The sequence below is a fragment of the Lathamus discolor genome, chromosome 7 (genome assembly GCF_037157495.1).
Source record: "Lathamus discolor isolate bLatDis1 chromosome 7, bLatDis1.hap1, whole genome shotgun sequence".
Lineage (NCBI taxonomy): Eukaryota > Metazoa > Chordata > Aves > Psittaciformes > Psittacidae > Lathamus > Lathamus discolor.
In genome coordinates this window covers 9,631,552-9,647,776 of record NC_088890.1, presented here as the reverse complement: position 1 = coordinate 9,647,776, position 16,225 = coordinate 9,631,552, and the positions used below count along the sequence as shown (strand labels likewise).

Sequence of the window (16,225 nt, the reverse complement as noted above, 5' to 3'; positions counted from 1 at the left end):
GACAACAGCCTGTGGTAATAATCAATCAGAGCGATGAACTCCCTTAACTCCTTCACTGCTCAGCATCTTTGTGTGTACCCAAACACAAGGGCAGGGCAATGTGAATTCAAACCTATTAAATCCTATTCAGGACTCCTCCTCTACCCTTCCACACAGAATATAGTATTAATGGGTCATAACAAACAACACAACATCTTCACTTTTACCGGGAAACATCAGTGTCCACCACTTCTACAGGGAGGAGGCAGGACTCTGAGACAACACTTACCAAGCACAGATGATCACAAAGGCTCTAATTCTGCAAACACTTGTGCATGAGCTAAACATGGAGCTAAAGTGGGATGAACACTCGGGTCTGTTTAGAATGATTTCCATTCCATGCGCATGCTGATCTTAGAACACAGCTTCTACTTTGCTGAGTACTACCAACATTAACATTTTCTTTCCCTACAGGCCTGACTTAAGAAGTGTGTTTGCATTTTGTGAAGTACTGAAAAGATTTAAGGCCTAATTTTTATGAACGCTAAAATACCTGAGGCTCAAAGTCAAGTCAGGATGGACTTGAAGAGCTTAGCAAGTTTCAAAAATCAATCTCTAGACTGGATTTATTTTGGGAAAGGCCAAAAGGAAAGAAAGCAGATGGGGAAGGAGAGGCAGAGACAGAAGATTTAAGCTGTACCACCATGACCAGGGCAGAAACTAACAACGCTCTTATGATTTAACGATACTCATATCACATAACCCTCTCCAAGCAAGCAGTGTTCCCCTCGAACTCAAGACCACTTGCAGAGTAAATGCAATCCCGAGCTGAGAGAGGCACAAACACAGGTTGCTCAGCATCTGAAGTAACATGAGATTTACTCGCTATCTATAATCCTCTTAGGAGTTTGTCGCATTAAAGCAGTTCTCTTAGTAAGCCATCTGCTGTTGGGCCTTTCTTACTGAGATCCAGAAAGAGCCTTGCACTGACTCCCACCTACCCCAGCCGGCACAGAAAAGGACACTATGGTTTGTGTCTGACTGATCCAACTCTATGTTGAGAAACTGATTGAACTCCAAGTCAGAAAAGGAAGGGTTATTAAACTACGTTGACTGGTAAGATTTATATTGATCCATTAAAGCAGTCGTTTAAGATTCAATATCATAATGCATCCAAGTCAGCACTACTTGTTCCCTACAAAATTAGACATTACCAAAAAAAAAAAATATAGTAATCCATTTATCACTAGGAAACACCAAATATAGAGTTCAAGCTAAAATAATGGAACTATAGAATTTAAATTCATCAAATAAAATCAATTCAATCTAATAGTGGTCATACAGAAGATTAGATCTTCATGACAGAGAAACTCTCTCAAGAAACAAAGCCATAAACTGAACTACACTTCCTATCACATATGAAGCCAATAATCGTATTGACTTCAAGCTCCAAGCTCATTTCAGTGAAAAACCTGACTGATAGTGTATTTCTCTCCTACAGACGTAGGAATACTTACAAAATACTCAGTGAGCTGCTTCTAATCAAAAGCAAACAAATACAACAGAAGAAATCCCATATATTTACTGTAGTGTTTGCCAAGTCATTCTTACTCTCTTTGAAACGGATGAGGAGATCAAAGATTAATTAAAAACTAACAGAAAGGTAGGTAAGAAATGCAGGTGAAAGCACAACACTCCGTATTATTTCTCTTATGCAGTAAAGCTCACTCAATACCTACATTTTTCTGATCTAGTGATGGGAATTCACCAAGAGGCTTCTCTTGCAAGTTGACCATTATCACTGGACAAAACCTTTCTGTTCAGAAGTCCCCCTACACACACAAGAAGGACCTCTGTAGAATCCTGAAACATCTGCTCAACTTCTTACGTGTGGGAGATGGCAACTTTACATAGCAGCTAACCCGAAGTAAAATCAAAATAAGCCCACACAACCTCCACACATCACCTGAGTGGACAGTAACCTGAAGTCAGAAAACTGCAGGATTTTTCCAAAAGGACAAACATTGGTCTTTGACATCAGTTCTGTGACACCACAATTTTTTCACTCAATTCTCCCACTGCTCCTCACTCTGCTCCTGTACAAGGACTCCGAGCCTGGCCACACAAAGCAAGTCACACCTATCCAGCTGCCAAACCAGAGGGAGAATGCATAAAACTACAAATTACCTTGCAGAATTAAAGCTCTTTACTAGTTCATCCAACGTCCGGTTATTTTTCAGGTCAGATTCTGAGACTGCCTATTAAAAAGAGAAAGAAAAGGGGGGAAAAATAACAAACAAGCCTTCAGATGCAGTGAAAATACCAAGTACCCAGAAAATGTTCAGGTGATCAATAGTCTGTTTCTCAGATCAATGATTCAACTATCTCTGCTAAACTGCTGTGTGAATGAAGATGCATAAAGAATAAACATTTTTCCTGAAAAAAAACTAAAATAACTGCCTGAGAACTGCAAGTCTGGGAAATGACAGGTAATAGATAAAAATGAAGCATAAAGCCAATGCAAACAAAATCCAGCGTACCCAGTCTCCAACAGTTCTTTATCATGGCCCAGCCTAATTGTGCTGAATACCAAACCAAGGATCCCATGAATGTGATAAGCACCTTAATCAATGAGGCCTGAAAACTGATGAACGTAAATGTTAATCTTCTGATTACTGAATGAAAATATGAATTATGAGATGGCTTGGGCCTTCAATTAATTCTTTTTATACAATTTCTGATATTTATCTCTCTGTTCCCTTTTGTTTCAACGCTTTTATGAGTCTTGCTCATATCAATACCTGTGATTTTTAAGAAGACAGCAGTATAATGTCCTCTGCACTTGTTTGAATGTTTGGAAACTGGCAAAGCTACAAACAGATCTGCTTTCCAGTCCTGAAAAATCTAACCTGGTTCATTCTTTAGAAACACAGAAGAAAATTACTTACATTTTGCCAATATTCCTGAAGCACTATTCATTAGTTTTAGATAGCCTACCATTTTTAGAAGTTCAATAACGCCCAACTGGCTTACGATGAAAAGTTAGATTAAGGCCTAGAATAAATTTCATTCTCTGTTCTTTAATCAAAACCAGGCCTCCAAGTCTGATTGCAATAATCACCCACCTGCAGAGGAGGCTGAACCTGCCTCTAGTGCTTTCCACATTTAACCTAACTCTCCTGGCAAACGCCTCCTCTCCCTGGTGTGTAACACAGTCATCCCCAGAAGGGCTACACAGTACAGTCCGTGAGTTTTAGGACTAGGTGGTCTGTGGGCACTTCCAAAAACTCCTGGAAAGATGAAGTGAGGCCACGGAAAATTTAAGTGCTTAAATTTCAGCACTCATGTTTTAAATAGTGATGTATTTTAATAAACTAGGAGGCAAAGTAAAATGTTTTGTGACAGACTGTGTACACAGCTCTGAGCCAAAACCGAGGTTTGATGCCCCATCTACTTCTGCCTATGCTGACATAAGAGTAGCTGAAACAGGAGAATTCCAGTTGCAAAAGCACTTTGCCCAAAGGGCTGCTCACCGAAAGAAAAGGTAGGAATATACAATCAGAATTATTTAGCACAGTCCAAAGGAAAAAGCTCCTGAAATCCACCAAGAAATAAACAGAAAACAAGCTAAGGAAAAGAAAACCAAACACTCACCACGCAGCATGTTGGGCACTGAGTTTTGTAGGACAAAAACTTGCGTATACAAAGGGAGCAATCTGGAAAAAGGGAATACAAAATTTATTAAGAGGCACTCTTCCAAATGTTCGGTTCAACATCCTTACTAGTAGATTTCTTTTCTGTACGATATATGCAAACTATCCCACAACACACCAATACTGAAAATACACCATTTTTCCATCAAATTAAGTTTGCAGCAAATAAAAGCCAATCTGTATTTTTTATGCAATGATCTTTCCACATTTAATCTCAGTCTCTCTGTCAATAGCAGATGTTTACTTTCATTTCTTTAACACTTAAATGTTTCCCTGGAACAGCAAGTTGGATCATCATCACAGGATGCTTCAATAGACTCTGGTGAATTATGCCATAAGCTTCATTCTGTCACAGTAAATTCCTGAAATTAGTCTACTTTCTCTACTTATCCATAAGCTTTCATACCACTTCAAGATATAAAAAGTCTCATCGCACTCCAGCAAAACAGATATTCATTTACTATATCATTACTGGACAGAGTCTTAGCACTTTACACACTTAGCAACAGCTACCTAAGCAGATACAGTTCAAAGACCTTCTCTGAAGGAGTCAGAGAAGCAACAGGAGCATAAATGCACCAATTTAACACTTAAAACCACAAATCCATCTAACTACTAAAAAATTACATTACATATAAGATGCGATATGGAGGGAGAGACCCATTAAAAAAAGAGAAAGCTTTAACTGTATGCAGATGAATCAAATTACAGGTTTGCCTGCCAACATCTGACACCCAGTCACCTTGGGTGAGCAGTGGGACTGACCTCTGTTTGCAACCATTGCTGCTCACAGCCAAGGGTAGCTGAAGCATGTTTGAGGATAATAAATCACATAAGCTCTTAGCCTTAATGTTGTGCTTAGGGCTGGCTCTAGGCCCACGCACAGAAGACTACAGCCACACAATTCTCTGCCCCTGTCCCTTTTCTCCTCCTCTTCCTAGGGGAGGAATGGCCCCACCATAGAGTAGGACTCAGCCTGCCATTCCTCGGGTAACAAAACAGGTCTCTGTCTACTGTAGGTGGCACATACACTGAAAATTAAACGGTGTCACAAAGTTCACTTTCATCTGCTCCAACAGCCCAAACCCACCTCTAAATCTGCATCTACCAAACTAGTTACAAGACTCAGCCACAGCACCGTGTTTCAGTACACAAAAGAGAATCCCAAAGTACCAGTTTAAGCTGAGCATCACTGGGTCTTAATGACAGAATGAAAGTATACAAGTTGCTGCCAGGAAGTTACAATCTCTGTGGAGTTTAAACTGGAAGTAACAAGGTTGTGAGAAGAAAGAGGAATAAAACAAGCTTGGCACAAGAAAAGTCAGTAATGCCACAATTTATAAACCACGCACTGAATACCACAGGTGTTTTTTTTTAAGTGAGCAAGCAATTCTGAAACCTGCTTAGCTGGAAGCACAGTAGTAATTTCGATAGATTTAAAGAAAGGAAAATCATGAGTGACAAAAGGAGCTCACTCTAGCAGCTATAGCCACTTCTATATGAGCAAGACAAACATATCCAGGTTCTCCTGCCAGCCTGCCAAGCTATGCTGGCCCAGGCTGCATTCGCTCAGAGTTCTGCTGGGCATAAAGGCCTCAACTTCGTCACATTCACTAGGGCTGGTGGCTGCTCCCAGCCCCAGCTCCATCCCTTCCTGGCTGGCAGTGCCATGATGGCAGAGACAACAGAATGCAGAGCTCAACCACCACCAGCCACCAGCCCCTGGCTGGTTCCAGCTGTCTGGGCTCTGCAGGGGGAGAACACTTCCACATCCCCATGTCAGCAGTCATGCCCACAAGAAGCAGCCAGGCAGGAATAACCTCCTGCACCAGCTCAGCATGTGCCGACCAAGCTTGTCCTCCCAGACTGAAAGTACAAGAAATCTCAGGGTCACAATTCATTCTACCCTGGGGAAATGTCCGTATTAGAGAAGACATTCATCTTCAGGTACTTTTTATGTGTGAAAGAAATATGAATGGCACACCTATTCTGTCACTAAAGATACAATCCAAAGCACCATGAAAGTTAAACAGCTATCATTAAGGGAGTTACTGAATGATCCCTGCCACCTGAATGAGCAGAGGAGGAATTCCAAGTGGCTATAGGTACAAACAAATTATAAATGTGCCTGGAAGCCCTTTGATGAAACCATTAAGAGAAACACAAAAAGATATTGCAAGCAAATGTATTTCATTTTTATCCATTGACAAATAACTACTCATTAATGGCAGAGGGCTTTTTGCTCCAACTGCACAATGTCAGTGGATAGAAGAGATTACATAGAGACAATAGAGTAGAAAATACTTCAAGAAATCTTGATTTATCATGGAAAATTTAGGCTTTCTGCAATTTTCAGGGTGGAATTAAATGTGTCTTTTCAAAGTCAAGGCCTTCTGAACTCAGCTGTGTCATAGGCAGGCTCTAACACCAGCTACTGTGGAGAATTGTCAGTGCTCCCCACCAGAGATATGCTGTTTTCAACATGATAGTTTTGCCAAGCTAAACTAAATTTCATTGCCCAACTACAATGCCCTCCTTCATGTAAGGAAGAGGAAGTGCTATAGTTTCTGAACAAAACAATTATAACATTTATTTTAACATGAGAAAAGGCAATGAACTTCCCCCTAATCTCACTTGCAGAAAACTGCTTCGCTACCACATTCCAGCAGTTATCAGCCTGAGGCAGACAGAGCAGCATGGAAAATTTTGGTCGTAACACTTAATGCTGTCTGCCATACAGCTTTGCATTTTGTTCCACCCTCAAGATGTTATGAAAGATATTTCAATGAAGAATTGTAGGAATAAGTGGCATTCAAGAGCATTAATCCAGACGACAAGTGTTTGTGCTGTCAGAAGGCTGTAACTGAGAAAGGAAAAATTGCTGCCTGCTTTATAGCTTTCACTCAGTGGCAAATGTCCGTGCTGGCTAAGCCGCAAGAAGAGCTACATGTTTTATAAAGGAAATAAAGGATGGGTAATCTGTGCTCTACACACCAGTAAACAATAAATGGTGAAATGATGACTTGTCTCCGAAATTCTAAAGGAGAAAACTCTTTTCTGAGACATTTTTCAACAGTTTTCTGTCACTAGGCTAAGGTGCAAGAGGATTTTGCTGGCCCACAGAGTCCATAAGGTTGTTCTCCAGTCTTGGGTTTCCTGGGAAAGATGTGTGAAGACGAAAACATTCCCTCAAAATTTCTTTGAGTACACCTTCTTCAGCCCTACCTGACTGCCTTAATCCATTCAGTGAATGACAGGTTAGGCTCACCTGGAGTCACAGGGACAAGACACACTCCCTGGAACATAAGGCAACGTGCATTTATATGAAATACATTGCTTCAAAATTCCACAAAGTCACAGGATAAAGGGAAGAACGACCTCACCACCCCTGTGTTGACTTGCCACAAATGCCCCATTTATCTTGGCTCCGATTCATGCAATTTTTATTAGAACTGCTGTTTCTGTGCAATGTTTTATAAAACTCAAGTAAATTCAAACTGCAACCATCAAGTCAATACTGATGTATTAACTGTCCTTCCATAAAACACATTAATCACGGGCAGGAGGCACAGAGTTACAATGGAAAAGAAGTAGCAGTTTCGTGATGACTTCTATGAACTTAGTACTCCTGAAGTTAGTACGGGAGGCAGTAGGACAGAGTCCTGTGAGAACAAGAAACTCACAGCCCTTCCAGTGCAGTAACGGTGCTCTTCACCCTGTACTTACAGTTGTGTGAACACTGTGGGATGATCATGGCTATGCTGAAGTAATCGAAGCATATCCCACACCGCAGCAGGTTATCCACGGCCTGCAAAGGAAGCGCAGGTCACCGGCGGGCTCGCACCAGTGTTTCGCGGCGCGCCCTCACACCGAGGACAGCGCAAACCGCCCGCAGCGGGCGGCCCACGGACAGGCCCGGCGGCAGGCAGCGCCGCGGCGGGGCCGCGCTCCGATCGGGCCCGCTGAGGGCCCGACGGGGCCCGGAGGAGAGCAGCGGGCAGAGCGTTCATCCCGCCGACGGGGAGGGACACCGAGGGCCCGGCCTGGCCTCCTCCGCCCCGCGTGCCCGCCGTCTCGCTGACACCCCGGCCGCCATCTCTCCTACCGGTCCCCCCTCCCGCCGTGCCCGCAGCAGGCCCCGCCGCTCCTCACGCACCTTCAGCGGGGACAGGCTCGCCGGCCACGGCGGCTCGGGCACCGGCATTGCCCGGGCCATGGCAGCCCGGCCCGGCCGCAGCCGACCCCGGCCTCACACTTTCCCCGGCGCCGCCGGCGGCGAGTCCAAATCCCCCGCGCTGAGCCCGGCGATCCGCAACCGGGCCGCGCTTCCGGCGCGCTGCGGCTGCCGGGAGCTGTAGGCCGGGAGCCGGGGCCGGGGCTGCGGTGGCCGGGACCGGGCCACGGGCACGGGCGGACCTCGCTGGGCCGCCGCGAAGCCCGCGGCATCCTCTGCCCCCTGTAAACGGCGCAGAGGAGAGGTGCCCGCCCGCAGCCCTGGAGCTCGGTACCAAGGGCTTGAGTATCCCGTCAGAACTGCAGCTTCCCGTGTCGCACGTAGAGTACATCCCGCTTTGTAACGACTTGTAACTAAATACCCACTTAAAACTTTTAAAACCATAGAATCCCACACTGGTTTGGGTTGAAGGGACCTTAATGATCATCTGGTTCCAACACCCTACCACGGGCAGGGACACCTTCCACTAGAGCAGCTTGCGCCAAGCCCTGTCCAACCTGGCCTTGAGCACTGCCAGGGGCAGGGCAGCCGCAGCTTCTCCGGGCACCCTGTGCCAGTGGTTCATAACTGAAGTAATTTTTCAGCACCAAATGCAGCATCTACTAGGCATTTTTGATACTTTCCCTTTTTTAATGCATGTGTGGAAGCTAGAACATCCCTAAAGGAGCTAAACTGGTGGCACTGGTTTCTACACGTTCATCGTGTTCCTTGAACTCCCACGGACGGCTTATGGACACAGCACAGTTCTCAGGCACAGTGATAAGTTGTTTACTCGGGTGACAAATGAGATGTGTCACAAGTGATCCCATGAGCTAGACAGGAGGGTTTTCACAGGAGATGTTAATTTAAAAACCATCCAAGGCACTGTGTCAATGAGGTGTGAACAGTCCCCTACCTCACTTCACTTCTGCAATTAACCTACTCCAGCACCTCACCATCAGTCCTGATGTCTTGCTTATGCTTCCCCGTACAGGTGTACGTCAGCCCTTTGCTATGGGAACGACCTTCTCCGTAGATGTGTACAGGGCTGTGCTGGGTTGCCATGGAAATGGGAATCATTACTGTCACCTCTGTCCTGGGGATGGCCAGGCTCTTTGAATTCAGTAAAGGGGACATCACAAAACCCATGCTAAAAATACATGGCCTTATGGATGAAAAACAGCAAAATAGCAGATAACAATGACTGTGGCTGAGTACTGCCGATGGGCTTTCAGAAGGTTTAATAATTGCCTGAGAGTTGGGGAAACTTAGAACATTGCCAGAGTCGTGTAGGATAAAACTGCAAAACAAGCTGCCCTGTCTTGGTGCAGTTCAAATGTCAGAAGCTGTTTACCAAGGCTGGCACCAAGGCTGTGCCACCAGTGCTCACATTGTCCGCATCACATGCAGTGCCTGCCAAAGGGGAACAACAGCAGTCCCTTTGCAGGTGCTCTGCTGCAATACACTGATGCACTCCACACTGTCATGAATATTCCTGTTGATTGCATGTGTTGTAGCAGAGGTTTCTATGCACACACACACACACAATGCATATTTAACTATTTTATATGTTTGTCTGCAGAACAATAATGTGTCTCTTTGCTTCCTTCATTTCATGGGTTTACTTTAAGCCTTTTTGCAGCTGCTGGTGACCCAAACATGCTGTTATCTGAAAACTGATTTTTCCTATGAGACTTTGTAGGAGGGTAATTTCCACATCTTATTCCTGATTTGTGAGAGTCTAATTTTTTAATCAGGTAAAATAAAGTCAAGCTCCATGAACTGGCACTCAATAATTCTTACATATATATACATATATATATATATATATATACAGAAAAGGTGCTCCGTGACCTACACAATGGAGAAGGTCAGAAGAAATGTTCATAATGGTCTCTGCTGGCCTTACACACTATAATGTCTGTGAATGGATCTGCTTACTGTCTGACGCTTGCCAAAAGTGCTAGAATTTACAGTATAATTTCATTGCCATTTAAGTGACCGTTCCTTTCACCTTAAGCAATCCATTTCTTCTGCTTTCTCTGCGAGCTGTGAAAAAATCAATGTATCAATCTCCTACTGTTCCTTTTCAATTTCCTGTTCTTTCCTCACACTCACTGCAGATCCCATTCCAGGTTTGTACGCTTTCTGACATGAGCTTATTGGTTGGCAATTAACTCATCCTCCCTAGGAATGGACACAAGGGTTTCATTACTACAGCAACGTTTACTTTTTGTTTTGGCAGACAGATGAACAACAAAGGGCAATAAGTTTATAGCTGACCACCATCCACATAGGCTGCTACTGAATAAAAAGCAACTTGAAACTATTTCCAAGGTAAAAGCACCATATAAAAATAAAGCTGTAAAAACTGTGCCTTCACCTGAGTCCTGTATGACTCAGAAGTTAGAGAGCATCCACCTTCTCGGGCAGCGTGTCCAAATTATCCCTGTAGCCTGTAGAGAGGGAGGAATGTCAGGGCTGTGGGTTGCGCTGTCTCACAGGCAGTATCCATCCTGCAGTGCCTCCAGGGACAGAGGTGGGGTGGCAGGGATGGAGCTGGGTGTTATCACCCGAGGTCTCACACCACAGTGGGGCAGTTGTTGCTTAAAAGCATCAAAGGACATCTCAGTTGGAGCTCTGGCTGGAGGAGCTGTGGATGCTCCCTCAGCCTTGGTGACTACAAGGACACGGTTATTTGTGAGCGTTTTCCCCGCGGGGTGCAGTCCTGTGGGCTGTCCCACAGCAGCTTTCCCACTGCAGAGAGAGGCACTGGGAAGCCAAAGCCTGTCACACTCCTCCAGTCTCGACTGCCAGGAGAATTTGGTCAGGCAAAATGCTCCCGCCTACTCAGCTGGAGCCTGCTTGAGCATGACGGGTCCCATGGAGCAGCTTTAAACCCAAGGACTCCTGCAGAGTGAAGACAGTTATTCTCCTCTGTAGGAATACTTCCTCATATTATATTGGCATTTTGGTAGCAATATTAAACCAGTTTATTTTGCTGAACTACCACTACAACTTGTTATAATACACAGAACACCAAAACAGAGAACATATACACTTCCCCCAACCCCCTCAAATATTCATTTAAATTAAAATACCAATAGCGACCAACCTGCATTTCTGTAAGCTACGTGCCCTGTTCTATTAGCAAAAAGAAATGTATGAAAAGCTTAGGAGGAGGTAGAGTAGCCTAACGTGAAGCAAATCTCCCAAAGCTGCTTATTTGCATATGTACTGTTGAGACAAATAAAATGTCTAAGTGGAGTTTAACATAATTCCCAGCTGGTTACACACAACTTAATAATGTTAAGAAGTGTTTGTTCCCAAACGGTGCTCCAGCTCCAGTGCTGCTTACAGAGCTGTTGTTTCTCTCTGTGCTCTGACAAGTGGCTCGTCTTCTGCTGCCCTTAGTAGATTGTTCTTAAAACTGATACTCCACCAAGATTTGCCTCTCATATGTACGTGTCATTGGACATACTTTATGACAGAAATACAAACGCACGATGGAAACAAGCCTCTGGGACACGAGCATGTAAATTGGATGAAAATCTGCAGAACATACTGTACTTAAAAAAAATAAAAACAAAGCCCAAACCATGGAACATTTTGAATTGATTGCTTCTAAGTATTTTCAGAGATTCCTTAATATTTAAAGCAGTGGAAAGTTTCTTGTCATGTCATTCTCAACCAAAGAGGAGAAGAGCCTGAATACCACAAGTAAGATTGTTCAAAAATATTTAACATTGACCTAACTCTGCCCTTCTGTTAAAGTTGCCAGTAATTTATTGATTTCTACATGACTAAATTTAGTCTGATGCTGAGAATTTTAGAACAGAAAAATCTCACCATGGAGTACTAACTCTTGAGATGGGACTATATGAAGTCCATGTCAAAACAATCCTTTCAATAGCAATCTGAATTAAATAGTCACCATGCCAACCAAAATAACAGCATTTCAGATCTGACATGTGCCAGTGCAGAAAACCTGAACAGCCCATCAGACCAACACAAGCTAACCAGGACAAGGTCTGGCCCAGAATGTAGCTAAAACCCAGCCCTTGTCCAAAGAAAGGGCTTTACTCATTCTTTCCTGGACTGAACTGACTGCACAGCATCAATCAACAAGCTGGAGGAACACAGCGAAGATGTAGTGTGAAAGTCTTTGGCTAAGGCATGGGTGTACGAGAAGGCTTAGCACCACAGTGTGAGCTTACTATTTAGTGTCAGAGGTTACTTACATGATAGCTAGCACATGACCTGGCCTGGCATCATCTTTTTGTAATAAATAGTTTAAGCTAAAAACCAGTATCATCTGAACATAGCAGTAATTTATATTTTGTCTTGTTTGTACTCCCAAAGTAGCAGTCAAGATTATGAGCTACAGTCATATAGATTTTTTAATCAATACACACAACCTTTGTTGTTTAGCAAGTCACAAGGGCTCGCACACAGGGGTTTCAAATAGAGCCATTGCTGGATGTAGAGGGGTGTATTTTCAATGTCCAGTTAGATGCTTCTACCTTAGTTTTATGCCTTGAGTCAAATGTAATCTAGCTGTGACATTTATTGTGATAGTAACTGATAGCACTTAACACTTTTTGAGGAATCTATTGGCAGTCTGTTTCGCTCTGAATCAGATCTTCCAGGATGCCAGAAGCAAAAGAAGTCACATCCATCAAATGCTCTGTGCAGCCTGTTGAACCAAGAAGCCTACCCAGGTAGGGAGCAGGGTCCCTCCCTCTGAGCCAGGACAGGCTGAGGAGCCACAGTGGAGCTCCCAGGAGCAAGCTCAGGGTCAATCAAGTGCGAGGGGGACTCACTGCTCAGATTCTCATTTTTGATGATACCTGCAGAGAACCTGTACGCACTACAGCATCAGAATCAGAGTTTGCAGAGTAAGACAGGCTGAGAGCTGCTGTGGTATTTCAGACCCACCCCCCACCCCCCCCCCGAAGCACACTCCAGCACTTCTTAAAAGGTCTGCTGTTAAGAGTTTTATATGGAAAGAAGTGCGTAAAGCAGGGACCAAAAGTCTCTCCAGAGTGTACTCAATTTGGCTGCCTTAATCTTCTAATAATAGTCACTATTACCCGGATTGTCATTTGAGAATGCCTATTGACTATTAGGCAAAATTGCAGACAGACCTCTCAGGCGTGAAGCTGAAGAGTTTAAATGAGACATATAAATTATTTCACTGAAAAGTTCACTCTGGAATCATGGCATTATTTTACAGAGTTAAATCTCTCTCTTCTTTCACAAACCACAGCAGGGTACTCAGCATTTGGACTGGCCTGAGATGGGGTAAGAACGAAACACCCACAGGCGAGGCAATGCTTGGTTCTCCCTTTGCTTGTCCTCAAAGGGTACACACATTTCTCTGTGACCTTCCCAGGTGCAGACTACAGGATGTTAACACCTTGCAAGACCAGGACATAAATATTTGAAGCATTGCACTAATATCAACATATTTATTCTCTCAATATTCTTGCAACAGAGACAGTATTTTCTGTTTTCACAGGCCAGAAAACTGGGACATTCCGATGCTCACTGTCAGCATTTAATTCCTAGCAAATGTCTAGTGCTTGTGCCAAAGTTCTCTTTTCTGAGACAGAAAGAACTATCAGAAGCAGGAAATTTTATCCTTTTCCCCCTTTTTACTTCAAAGCACAATCTGAAATGGTTCATTAAAAATAATAGCATTAGTCTAACAAGATTATGCAGAATTGTTTTCTGCCATATCCCTTTCAGACACAGGCAGCACTGAAGAAATTTAACATCAAGGTCCTTTCCAACCCTAACTATTCTATGATTCTGTGATTTCTGCTTCAAGGATTTTTCATGGCAATGAGATGATGCAGTTTTAATACTTGGTCCAGACACTGTCAGTCAACCAGCAATGCTAAGCACTCCTAGGAGCAATGAAGAGAACTCGGGTGAAACAGGTCAGCTTGGGCAGGGGACATCATGACAGCGCTTGGGTCACCACCACTGTGGGAAGCGGACCTGCCGTCCAGCATGTGTGCTGTTTAATTGTTGAGTCTTTCAGATGAAAACAGCATGTGGTGAAGAAAAATGTGGAATAAAATGTGCCTACACTGGTATAAAAGACCCTGCTGAATCTTTCTGATTTAAAGGAAGCAAAGACTAAACAGAAAAACAGTACAAAGAAATACATAAGTAGCAACTGAAGAGGTTGATGTACATTACCATGCATTTTAGGTGCTTTGTCCTCAGCAAACAGAAAATGAGCTCATGTGGTCCTTTTCACCTAGGAAAGAACACTGGTTTGTAGCAAGACAGTGGCAAAGCCACCTAATCAGGACCAGCGGCGCAGTGTGGGGAAGTCAGCCATGTGGTGGGGGAAGTTTGGCAATGAAAAGTCAGCTGGGCCGAGATGGAGAGAGAAAGGAATGTTTTCCATTAACAGCGTCCTTTGCAACCCAGCAAAGGGCAAGGGAACGCATGAAATACAGAAAGTCCTCCAGCTCTGCAGGCTTTTCTCAAGTGTGGACCTCCTGGTTTTGGACAAGCAACACATGAAACACTTCCTGAAATTAATAGAAGACTTGTAATGAGATAATATATTAGACCAAAACCTACAAGCCTTTCACTAAATGTTCACAGCCTCTAAGCTGTGATTAAATTGTTCAGTTCCTAAACTACCCGGGGAAAGGGAGTATTGACCAAACAAGCTATTTAGTGTGGCAGAGACAGAGAAAGGGCTGTTCTGCTGGGTAAGCTAATGCTGCAGTCTGCTCCTACCATCGATCCAATGTCCTTTAAATGGTGTAATTAAGCTTTGAAATAATGGAGCAGAATGGAAAGTTAAACTTTGTGATTGCAACTTATTTGTTTTCTTGCAGTGGCTGTCAGGAAATACTTGTGTCCTGCCTCTTTGATGCAGTTTGGTTCAGTGCACTAATCTGGCCAAAATTCACTGTGTTCTGTGTGCTTCACCCTTGGAGAACTGCACAACTGGAGCCCAGGCAGCCCCTGACACCAGGGCATTTTATTCTCAGTTCCTATCATTCCCATCATTTTCTTGGAGTGCTGTGAACTGTGCAAGTTAGAGCATCGCAGGCAATCTGAATCACCACATAGCAATGATCCGCACCTCCTTGTCTGAAGTACAGAGCATGGGGAGCATTTTGCACAGGGCACTTTATAAAGGAGGTGGCATTGTGTGGCAAGATGTTTTATAGCTGCTTTTACAAAATCCAATTTAAAAGGCAGTTCATCTTTAGAGGCAGTTTACAAATTGATGAACAGCATTTCCAGCTGACACTGGGGCCCTGTAAGACACTCATGCACTCTGCAGCCTCTTTCCTTTCCTCGGGGTTTCTATGCTGCCTTTAGCAGCAATGACACTGCTCTGGTGCTGGAGCTCCAAATGGCACAGGTACCGATGTGCTGGTACATTAGTACCTCCTGACCCATCCTAGTGCTGGCAGCACAGTGCATCCCAACTCCATCTGCCAACACCTTCTGCTTCCCATCAGTATTTCGATGCACAGGATGCTCTACCCAAAGTACACGTCTGAAGCTGCTGAAGCATCACTACTGGTGTTTATTACTCAGCAACTTGTTCCTTAGCAGGTCACAGCAGTGGCTCTGTGCAGTGTTGGCTCTCTGGAGAGCTGGGGTCTATTCCCAGCTTCAAACCCACTTGTTCAGCTTCAGGCAAGGACCACCCCTGTGCTCATTTTCCATATCTGTTAGGCTGATCTGGCTTCACCTGACTGCTGTGAAGCTTTTAACATCCACAGCTGTGAATGTGAATGACTGCTTTTGTTTTTACGGTTTATATTGCCACTTTTCCCATGCCTGAACCTGCAAGCAGAACAAAACTACTGCATTGTACATTTCATACATTGCCCTCCCATGAAAATTTCTCCTGATGTGTGTTTTTCATTTTCAAAAGGAATAAAATTGTTTGTGCTGCTGTAACATCTCTTTGAGAGGTCAAAAATGTGATCTTCGAAGTTGAGATACGGAGCAAATTACATACTTGGATTATGATCCTTATCATTGTCCGCGCCTACAGAATCCTTTCCGTACATAGGACACAAGGGTCCACAATCTAGGAAATTTCTTCTTAATTATATCTCACCTTTTCTTTGCAGGACAAACAGACAATCATAATGCAATGATAAATTCTCTCTTTTCCAGCCCACGCCAAGTAGGATTGAGCAGCATGTTTGGGCTGACCTCACTGTGCTGTCTTATTTGGTCAGAGAGGGGAGCAGCCCTCCGCAATAGGGCTTTGAAAAGGTCAGGAGCCGCAGCAATCCATGTGCAGCCTTGCTGGGCTCGCAGC

At 43.9% G+C, this 16,225-nt stretch overlaps 1 protein-coding gene across 1 annotated transcript in view; it reads right to left on the bottom strand.

Annotated features, from left to right (window-relative positions):
* RAD18 (RAD18 E3 ubiquitin protein ligase) overlaps positions 1-8,046 on the bottom strand; it is a 57,324-nt gene extending 49,278 nt beyond the window's left edge. The window contains exons 1-4 of the mRNA XM_065687448.1: positions 7,849-8,046; positions 7,419-7,500; positions 3,634-3,695; positions 2,167-2,237 (exon numbers count right to left, since the gene is read on the bottom strand). Of these exons, the coding sequence (XP_065543520.1) occupies positions 2,167-2,237; positions 3,634-3,695; positions 7,419-7,500; positions 7,849-7,908 (275 nt within the window). The 5' untranslated portion in view covers positions 7,909-8,046. The remainder of the gene's footprint in view (positions 1-2,166; positions 2,238-3,633; positions 3,696-7,418; positions 7,501-7,848) is intronic.
* Positions 8,047-16,225: the final 8,179 nt, after the last annotated feature.